Below are 10,857 nucleotides of genomic sequence, written 5' to 3' on the forward strand. Positions count from 1 at the left end.
TTGTATTACATGTCGCTATTTTTAGCACAGGGGCATGAGGAGAGTTATTACGTATAAAACAGGTTCTCGGTGGACTTTATATTCTTATTACATCTATTAGAACTGTTTAATAAAGGTTAAATTATACACCATGCATTGTGTAAAATTGTGACAGTATCGAACGTGAATATATACATGTGTGTGACTTCATTTTTAGCATTTAATTTTCCCCATGTACCAAGCAGTTCTGTGGTCTAGTGGTATGTCTCTCGCTCCACATGTGAGAGTTGCCGGATTCGAATCCCGGACGAACCATTTTCTTTTCTTTTTTTCGAAATACTTTTTTTTTAAATAAATGATAGCATGTGAAATGAAAAATTCATGAGGTCTAGCTTGTATCATAACAAAAATCGCACTTAAAACTAGTGCTAATTGTAACGGGGACCGTTACAGATGTTCCCCAAACGCTCCCCAACTCCCTTTTGGTGCCATATTCCCTGTTATCTCTATTAAATAAGAAATACTTTATGGAATTTAGACTTAATCAAGGTCTTCCAAAAAAAAATACAAAATATATTTAAAAAATAGGCATTGCACGCGTGTTCATGTGCGTAACGACCATATTATCTTGTCTACACTATCTAAAATTTTAATAATACCAAAGCATTTAATCCAAAAGTATTAAAAAATGCACTCATTCGAGTGTATTTTTAATTTACTCATTTCACGTGCACGCACGTGCAAGCACGTGCATATTGACTACACCTTCTTGTAGGAGTCCATTATATTTATCCAAGTTCTAAATCCCATCCTGTTTGGTTGAAAAACAAGAGAGTTATAGCCATTTGAAGTTTCAGCCAATCAGATTGCAGCACACGTGCATGCGCGTGATTTCATGAATATTTTCTATATCCTATTTTAGGATATTGTAATGCATGACTATGTTTTAAATTTCAAAGCATTTCGTCAAAAAACAAACGAGATATAGCCATTTAAAGTTTTAGCCAATCAGATTACAGCACGCGCGCATGTGCATGCTTTTATTAAAATTTTAATATATCATGCTGTAGATCTTCATAATGTAGGATCATGTTCAAAATTTCAAAAGATTATGACAAGAAACAAGAAAGATATTGAGACTTTAGTTTCAGCCAATCAGAGCAAATCGCACGTGCATGCGCGTGAGATCTTGCTATTTTGACCATGCCATCTTGTCTATACTACTAATGTATCCTTACATTATGAGTTTCAAAGCATTTTATCAAAAAATAGAAAAGTTCCGACTATATCTATTATATTGGTTATTTCAAGTGTTGCACGTGCGCGCTCTTGCAAGCACGTGCGCGCAAAATGACCTTGATTCCGCAAATCTGCATAACATGTCTACTTACCCTAAAAAGGTTTTACCTACCTCGGACGAACAGTTTACAAGATCATTCCCGGACAAAAAAGTACCCAGGAAGAAGAAGAAGAAAAATAATAATAATAATAATAACTAGTGCTAATTGTAACGGGAACCGTTACAGATGTTCCCCAAACGCTCCCCAACTCCCTTTTGGTGCCATATTCCCTGTTAGCCTTATTAAATAAGACAGCATCTGTGCATTTTTGACTTTAACAACGTTTTCCCAAAAGGATACCAATTATATTCAAATTTTAATATTGCACGCGTGCCCATGTGAATGCACGTGCGTAGTGATCATATAACCTTGTCTACACTTTCTATATATTTAAATATACTTTATATTAAAGCATTTAGTCCAAAAGTATTAAAAATCACTCATTCAAGTGTTTTTTTAATTTCACTCGTTCCAAATGCACGCACGTGCGTGCACGTGCATTATTACCATACCTTCTTGTAGGAGGACCTTATATCTATCTATGTTCTAAATCCAATCTTGTTTGGTTGAAAACCAAGGGAATTACAGCCATTTCAAGTTTCAGCCAATCAGATTGCAGCACACGTGCATCCACGTGATTTCAAGATTTTTTTTCTAAATCATATTGTAGAATATCCTAATGCATGATTATGTTTTAGATTTCAAAGCATTTCGTCAAAAAACAAAGGAGATATAGCCATTTAAAGTTTCAGCCAATCAGATTGCTGCACACGTGCATGCGCGTGATTTCGAGAATTTTTTTCTAAGTCATATTGTAGAATATCCTAATGCATGACTATGTTTTAGATTTCAAAGCATTTCGTCAAAAAACAAAGGAGATATAGCCATTTAAAGTTTCAGCCAATCAGATTGCAGCACACGTGCATGCGCGTGATTTCTTGAAATTTTTTGTATATCATATTGCAGGATATCCTAATGCATGACTATGCTTTAAATTTCAAAGCATTTCGTCAAAAAACAAAGGAGATATAGCCATTTAAAGTTTAAGCCAATCAGATTGCAGCACACGTGCATGCGCGTGATTTCTTGAAATTTTTTGTACATCATATTGCAGGATATCGTAATTCATGACAATGTTTAAAATTTCAAAGCATTTCGTCAAAAAACAAAGGAGATATAGCCATTTAAAGTTTCAGCCAATCAGATTGCAGCGCACGTGCATGCGCGTGATTTCATGAAATTTTTTCCATATTATATTGTAATATATCCTAATTCATGACAATGTTTAAAATTTCAAAGCATTTCGTCGAAAAACAAAAGAGATATTGACATTTTTGTTTCAGCCAATCAGAGCGCAGCGCACGTGCATGCGCGTAAGTTCGTGCTAATTTGACCATGTCATATTATCTACACTATTAATATATCCTTATATAATGAGTTTTAAAGTATTTCATCAAAAAATGTAAAAGTTATAGCTATATTAAGTATATCAGTCAATTCACTCATTTCACGCGCACGCACGTGCATGCGTATGCGCGCAAAATGACCTTCGTTCCGCACACCTACACTACACACCTATTAACCCTAAAAAGGTTTTAGCTCAGTTGGGTGAACAGTTTCCGAGAACACTCGCGGACAAAAAAGTACCGGAGAACAAATAAGAAAAAAAATAATAATAATAATAATAAGAAACAGAGTAAAAACAATATGTTCCCAAACTCCGTTTGGGGAACATAATAATAAGAAACAGAGTAAAAACAATATGTTCCCCAACTTCGTTTGGGGAACATAATAAGAAGATAACATATGGGATGAATTTGTACTGGTCAGCTCAGCGTAATTAACGTGGCGGAGATAGCACACGTGGGCGCGATCATACAGAAGCAGTTAGATAGGTAAACAAATAAGAGTTGAACTTTAACCTGGCCAGTTCCAAGAAATGAATCGTTTATTATGAAAGGCATTTGGTTAGGAGGAAGGAGCGACCAATAACATTTGTGACCAGGGGTCAATTATACGAATAAATTAGATACAGCAAGTGAAAGTAACAAATTTTGCAAAAGACAGGAAGTAATTTTTAAAACGCAGTAGTAAACTAAAAGTGTTGAAGGATAAAGAAATAAGTGTTAAAAATTCAAATTGGAAATAAAAGTAATTATTGGAAATTTTGAAGGCGATCCGAATATGGAAATGAAAATCGGAGTAAGAGCTAAGGTATAAAATGAGCGGACGACGGACATACGCCAGACAAGAGCTGGATTGTGTTTGTCTCTGCTTCATTTTATACAGGTAAGATTATTTGGTAGACTTGCGCGATTTTGTAAATTATTAAGTTTTCAGAAGGTTTAGTTTATTTTCAGGTTTAGATTGTTTATATTGTAACACAGTAATATTTATTATAATGTTTAATATTGTGTGTAAAATTATTTATTGTAATTATAAAATAAACGGATTGTTTCTTTAAATAAAGACAAGAGCTGGATTGTGTTTGTCTCTGCTTCATTTTATACAGGTCTGGTCAGGGAAGGTTCTCAGGGCAAAAGGAATTGCCTATTGCAACATCAAAGAAAGATCTAACACAATCCAAAAGCGGAATTGAGTTGTTCCACTCGGTGTGTCCTCTCACTAAAATAAAAACGATCCCGGGTGTAAATGAACAAATTTATGATCGGCCCAACGTCATTTGGGACTCTGCCTCCTCAAACTTTGATGGTTGAGGTGTGATATACAGTTATCATAGGCGGGAGTCCTCAATGAGGTTGACCCGGTTATAATAAGTGGTGGAGAATCCGGGTAACTCATAAAATCGTCATTACAGTGTGATAAATATTCCATATAAAAAGGATCTTCTATACACATAATAAAGAATAAGCAATCAAATCTTTATATCCATGTTGGCATATTTTATTTGCTTCAGTATACATGTATACATTTTTACTTCTACAATAATGGCATAATAATTCAGTCAGGGGGATCCGACTCGATCCCCCCTCTCCCCGAACTGCGCATGGTTTACTTTTTCCCTAAGCGGGGGACACAAATTCTCTGAATTAGCTTGTTAGCATTAAGTTGAGGTAGCAGTTCTAAAATTAGAAGCAGGTTGAATGTTGAATGTTTTTTTAATTAAAAAACAACATCAAAAGTGAGATTATTGTAAATAATTAAGGAATTAAGTCTTCATTCGAGCTCTTAACTTAACAGTAAAAATTAATGAAATTAAGACAGCATTATTTCCAAACTTTGCTCTTTTTATCGGTTTGAAAGTTGAAAGGGCTTAAGGGTCCAGGGCCCACTTGAGTTGATTACTTTGTAGTGAAGGAGAAACTTAGAGTACTGTGCAACAATAATACAAGAAGTGGTGTAAATCAGATGTGGATACTTAAAAATTCCAAGGAACTTTTGGACAATTTGAAATCACAAGATTTTACCGAAATCAACAGCTTAAAAACTTTCGACTTTTCAACTTTATACACAACCATTCCCCATGTTAAACGAATGTCCAGGCTTTTTGATATTATAACAGCTGGTTTTTCAACAAGAGGCCCATGGGCTTTATAGGTCACCTGAGTATTATGTAACAAATTTCCAACAACTGAATTGTTCGTGTTTTAAATCAAAAGCCATGAAATTCAAAATTTTGAAAGAGGCACTGTTGCTTATCATAAATATACACTTAGCTTGCTTAGTTTGGTTACTTAATACCCAGAGGTAGATCAGAGTAACAAAGAGAAAATGCATTCCCACTTTATAATCAGTTGTGCACCCCACCCCACAGGAACCACTTACCCTGGGGGCACATATTTCAAAATTCTGGAAATTTTATCATAAATTTTATTTCATCATAAATGGTTGATTAATACCAAAGAGCAGATTTCAAAGCATTAATTTATTTTCAGACTATGTAACCCCCACTCCCGTCCCACGTACCCCGACCCAGGGGCCCTGAAAACCATTTTGGAAGAGGAACCTTTCATCATCATTAATAAGTACTCAGAACATTGGCATAATACCCTAACCCCAGAACCTCCAACCCAGGGGCCATGAAATTCACAATTTTGGAAGAGACATTCTTGCTCATCATAACTCTGTACTTGGTTTGTTTGTTTAATACCCAGGAGCAGAGAAGGTGATTTTCAAAGATTTTATTCATTTTTCACTATATAATTAATAGAGTCCTACCCTAACACTAGAACCCCTGACCCCGGGGCCGTGAAATCCACAATTTTGCATTGAAGAGGCAGCCTTATTAAATATAACTATGTATTTGGTTGGTTTATTAAATACCCGGGAGCAAAGAAGAACATTTTCAAAGAAATACAAATGCATTTACACTATATAATTTATATAGCCCCACCCTAACACCTAAGCACCCCTGACCCTGGCCATGAAATTCACACTTTTGGAAGAGACAGTATTATTCAATATAGCTATGTACTTATTTAATTTATTTAATGCCCAGGAGCAGGGAAGAAGATTTTCAAAGAAATAAAGCATTTTCACTATATAATCTAATTAGCCCGGTCCTAGCACTAGAACCCCTGACCCAGAGCCATGAATTTCACAATTTTAGTAGAGAACTCAATGCTGGTTACAATCATGCAAAAAGTTTAACTGCTTGATGTCCAGGAGTAAAGAAGAAGATTTTTAAATATTGCATTAATTTTAGTTGTTTTGGTCCCACCCCTCAGGCACCAGGGGGGAAGGATCATGAAATTCACAATTTTTGTTCACCTTCACCCATAGATACTTTATCCCAACTTTGGTTGAGTGGTTGCAGAGAAAATTAAAGCTGAAAATGTTAACGCACGACGCAAGACGACGGACAAAAACGAATAGCAATGGGTCACCTGAGTTTACTCTGGTGACCTAATAAAAATGGAACTCGTAAAGTTACATTCTGATTGTACACACAAACTCCACAAGTACACTGTTTTAATATCATTTTTGAATTTTTCAAGGACAACCTTTCTTTATTTGCCAAAGCTTAATATTTTATCGTACTTGTATTAAATTTTCAACACTTGCATTCTGGTTATGGTTTATTTGTTATACATATTATAGTCTTAATATAAATATTTTACATTATGAAACATTAAAAAGCAATCAGTGCATTGGTACATAGAATCTAATTAAACCAGCAATGTTTTTTTTTACTTTGAACGGATTTAAGCAAAATGCACAATCTATTGTGAAGTTGATATCAAATCCAAATTACATTCTTAATATATAGTCATGAATATTGACATCATTTGGGAAATTACATGAATAATCATTTAATGCGTAGAAAATTTATCCAACGTACCGAAAGATATATTAAAAAACATAATGAAAAGTGGAAGTGATGGTTATTTAACGGGTATATAAACAAGTCTCCCCAGTAGTGCAGTGAATCACAAATGTATACACTGGAAGTTATGGCAAGATTACTTTTAGGATTTCTGATTAATAAAAACGGCCAGCCGGAGATAATTTCACTGAACTTGAAAGGCTGGCAAAGATTACGAGAAGTAGATTACATTTCATTGTATAGACTAAAATATGTGTTTAAATATCCAAAGGAAACGTTAAATATGCGATTAAATTTTCTTTAATAAGATATATCATTTCACATTTCTTTTCGGAGAGTGCAGGAGGTAGTAATATACAAAAAAGTTTATCCTATAAGCTCTTTAAAGAGATTTTGTAGGTAAAATGCACGCATAAGAAATTGCAATAAATCTTATTTCTTCACCCAGATATTTTTGCTAAGGATAATTTTGTTTGTTTGCGTAATATCTTCGACATTTGGCATTGGAAAGCAATTAAAAAATGTTGACACAAGGGCTGTGCACCACTATTTTTACTGGTACGTGTATATGGTAGTGTTCACTTTTTTTTTTTTTCATATTTTGTCCTATGAATAGCTAAACACCTTAACCATTCCATCACTCTGAACTATTACCATCCGATTGCTTCCGCTTACTCTTATTGCCACGGGTTTTTCCAACGCGCTCTCTATTCCGAGTACATGTCTCTGAAAAGTACCATCACTGGCCAGCAACTGTACGCGATTGTTACCGAAATCGGCTACAAAGAGGTTCCCAATCTTGTCCACGCATGCGCCCTGTGGTTTCTTCAGGCTATTTGGGCCATCAGGTTTGTACCGGAAAACGACTCTTCCGTTATGGTCCATGCAGATGACAGCGTTTTGACCGACATCTGATATGATTACAGTTCGATCTGGTGTTGCCGATACGTATCGCGGCTCGTTGAAAAGAACCCGATCACCTGCTCCACCCCCAAATGATCGCAGGATGCTTCCGTCAAGATGGATTATATCAACTATCTGGTCACGCACTGACGAGACAATAAGAAAGGCATCTTTTTCAGAGTAAGAAATTCCATCGTATTGTCGTTCTGTCTTTGCGCGTTTGATGAGCTGCATGGTTTTTCGCGTGGCCAGGAAGATGACGAGCTTGCCTATCATTGTAATGGCGACATCATCTCTGTTCCCGCAGGTAGTGATGTCCCTTGGCTCGTCCTCAAGCTGAACGTAATCAACCAAATCTCCAAACTGCAAAGAAACAAAATAGAATTACCAATTCACATACCTCGTAAAAGAAATTAAATTCAATTTGCCTTTCATTTTTCAAAACATTGAATTTACAAAGATTCATGGAGCTAAAAATTTATTAAAATCCGTCTATTTAAAAACATCATTCATAAGGATTCGGCGACGCAAGTTTCTTAAAAACTTGAGTTAAATAAAAGGTTGATTCTTAACAATTTCTCGCATAAAGCATTCATTCAACATTTTAGAAAGGTAGTGCAAAATTTATTGCAAAATTGATAGACAAAATTCCATAAGACAATTTTTACTTTACAAAATATGTCTACCTGTCAGATATTTAACTCAGTTTGAGGTGCATAAAAAACATTTACGATCTGCCAATAAAGTAAGGCCATTCCAAATCTTTTTCACGTTTGTTTAATGTTCACTCATTTTTCTTTTCAAAGTTATACCTACTTTCTTGCTAAAAAATATACAAATTTGATAGTCGAAAATGAAAAAGATTTGATTTCAATAATCTATTTTTTTTTTAAAAATAAGAAAAAGATTTAAATTTCAGATATACCTTATATGACATTGTAGAGAAATATTTAGAGAAATGTTAGAAAGACCTATTTTACAGGATAAAAATTTTAGGGCAATTTTTTTTTATATGGGGGTGTCAAAAACCAAGGCGCACAAGGACGCTTAACATAAAAAAAATCTGGAATGGCCTTATGATACACCTACTCTCCAATTATTACCTTACTGAACTTCTGAATGCGCTTGTTCTTGCAGTCTGTAACAATTATGTCGTCGGATGAAGTACAAGTGACACCCCAAGAGTTAATTCCTTCGTCAGAATCTCCCTCATCAACAATTAGATCTCCAAGTCTTTCAAAGCTTTCGATAAAACGCTCAACTGTTTCGTCCAAGACGAATTCTATTCGGACGGAGGGAGCTTTTTGTTCTGTGTTACCAATAGCACCCTGGCAAGAATCTAGCTTTTTCCGAACTTGGTTATATGCTAGCAGTATCTCGACATCGCTTCCGTAACGTAAAATTGTCTGCATCCTATCATTTGCAGCCTTTATTGATTTCAACCCTGATTTTCTAGGCTCGATGCGATCTTGTAGTAGCCCTTTAGCTTTTTCTGCTTGCAACTGGAGGTTCTTTATTAGACTTGACTGATACTGTCGAACTCTATTGCAAATGGAGTCGCAGACAGTGTTGACTCTCTCTTGAGCTTCATGAATGCTGCTTTCTAATGTTCTGTCTGGCTGACCTATTCCACCTACATTCTCTACGGCCATCTGTAACTTGTGGAGTCTGGTGACAACGTCGTTGACATCTGCCCTAGAAGTTAATGCGTCTGCAACGGTGATAACATTTTCACATCTGCGATGAGACACAGCCATGCACTGAACACAAAGGGGTTCTCGACAGTCGACGCAGAACAAGGTTATGAGTTCATTGTGCTTTGAACAAGGGACTTTGTTCTTTTGTTTCATCAATGATTCCAGGGGAATTTTTCTCATTTCTGCAATAGCTAGACAAGAGTGTCCTGCCGTTGTTTTTCCATGAAGGTGGACCTTGAGGCATATATCGCAGAGGGCATCATTGCAATCCATACACCAGTGTGATGCCGGTGTCTTTTCCTCTCTCCTATCACAAATATCACACTCTTTGCCCTCACACATTGCACTTTGTAACTCTACTAGTTTTGTTAGAAAGAGATCGTCTTGAAATCCGTGAGCGTACTGCCCAGGTAGTGCTCCAGAAGGAATCTCACATTTCTCCTCACACACTGGGCATGCAAAATGTCTCTGTCCATTTTGATTCAATGACTTGGAAATATGGTCCTCTAAGCATTGGCAACAAAAACTGTGAAAACACGGTAGCACTTTGGGCAAGTTGTAAATATTTTTGCAGATAAAACATTCAGCTATCGGGTCACAAACTTTCTTTTCTTGAGTTTCTGGGGTTGAATTTTCAGAGTGGTCTTCAGAGTGGTCAACTCCATTCGTTAAAGGTGTTGAAACCTCCGCCTCCTCCTTTGGCTCCATTTTTATCAACTACTTCACCTGAAAGTCATAGAAAGCATATTATTAGAAAAAGGCATTTAAAAGTTAGTACTTTTTCATTCCTAGATTTAAGTAGATTATCTTAATAAGGATTGGCAAGCTAAGTCATTGTTACGCATTTTTAAATCTTGCTGCTCTCGAAAAAATTCCTCAGACCGATTACTGAAGCAATAAAGATATAACTCACTATAACTTAATCTAATGTTGTTTTCTGTCGAACCTTGATATTTTGAAACACTTAGAATTTATCTCTATTTAAGACAACAATAGTACCAGGTCGGGGCTTCTCTGTAAATCACATTCACTCAATAAAAAGTGGCAATTTTGAACAAATTTCTTTGTTTCCGTGTGCAAATATTTTGTGGAGTAATCATTTTGGTGAGCAATGGTGATCAGTATAAGTGGATTACAGCCACTAGCCTGTAGATCGAGATTCCTGGCTAATGCCTTTGGATTTCAACAATACAGATATTTAATCACCTGTCATATTTACATTGAGATATTTCTATTTGTTATATTTGTCTGTGAGCCAAAAGCTTTTGAGCTCTTTGCCTTTCTAACTTGTATGATAAAATATTTAAGGTAGAAAATAAATTTTAAAGAAAATGACTTAGGAATTTAGATTTTGCTGGAAAACAAAATATGTGTGATCAAAAAATAAAATAGGAGATGCACAATGGCAATATGTAATAAAGTTCTGTAAAATATAAATTTCAAATTTGAAGAAAAAAATTGAATTCTTTATTAAACAATGTTCATCTAAAAAGATTAGAGTAAATATATTAATTTAAATATGAAACTATACAGTGTATTTGTTTTATCATTATGACTGCGAAGATTTATTAAACATTTTATGCACCCATAATAGAAGATTCGTGGGTATATATAGTTTTTGCTGTGTTCGGCTGTCTATCCGTCTATTTTC

The 10,857-nt window shown here is 35.3% G+C and overlaps 1 protein-coding gene across 1 annotated transcript; it reads right to left on the reverse strand.

The window, feature by feature from the left end:
- Positions 1-7,000: 7,000 nt before the first annotated feature.
- Positions 7,001-9,914, reverse strand: LOC134256077 (tripartite motif-containing protein 3-like). The gene is made up of 2 exons (XM_062738675.1): positions 8,613-9,914; positions 7,001-7,872 (listed from the first exon to the last, which is right to left on the reverse strand). The coding sequence occupies exons 1-2, from the start codon at positions 9,912-9,914 to the stop codon at positions 7,213-7,215; spliced, it is 1,962 nt and encodes a 653-aa protein (XP_062594659.1). The 3' UTR covers positions 7,001-7,212.
- Between the last annotated feature and the right edge of the window lie 943 nt (positions 9,915-10,857).

The sequence above is a fragment of the Saccostrea cucullata genome, unplaced genomic scaffold (assembly GCF_032062105.1).
Source record: "Saccostrea cucullata isolate Sc308-1 unplaced genomic scaffold, CSIRO_AGI_Scuc_v1 ctg141, whole genome shotgun sequence".
Lineage (NCBI taxonomy): Eukaryota > Metazoa > Mollusca > Bivalvia > Ostreida > Ostreidae > Saccostrea > Saccostrea cuccullata.

Excerpts from the sequence above, each read along its gene's own strand:
- LOC134256077 (XM_062738675.1), bottom strand. The coding sequence starts at position 9,914 with ATGGAGCCAAAGGAGGAGGCGGAGGTTTCAACACCTTTAACGAATGGA. Across the intron at positions 7,873-8,612 it reads GCATTCAGAAGTTCAGTAAG|TTTGGAGATTTGGTTGATTA; the intron begins GTAATAATTGGA and ends GTTTCTTTGCAG.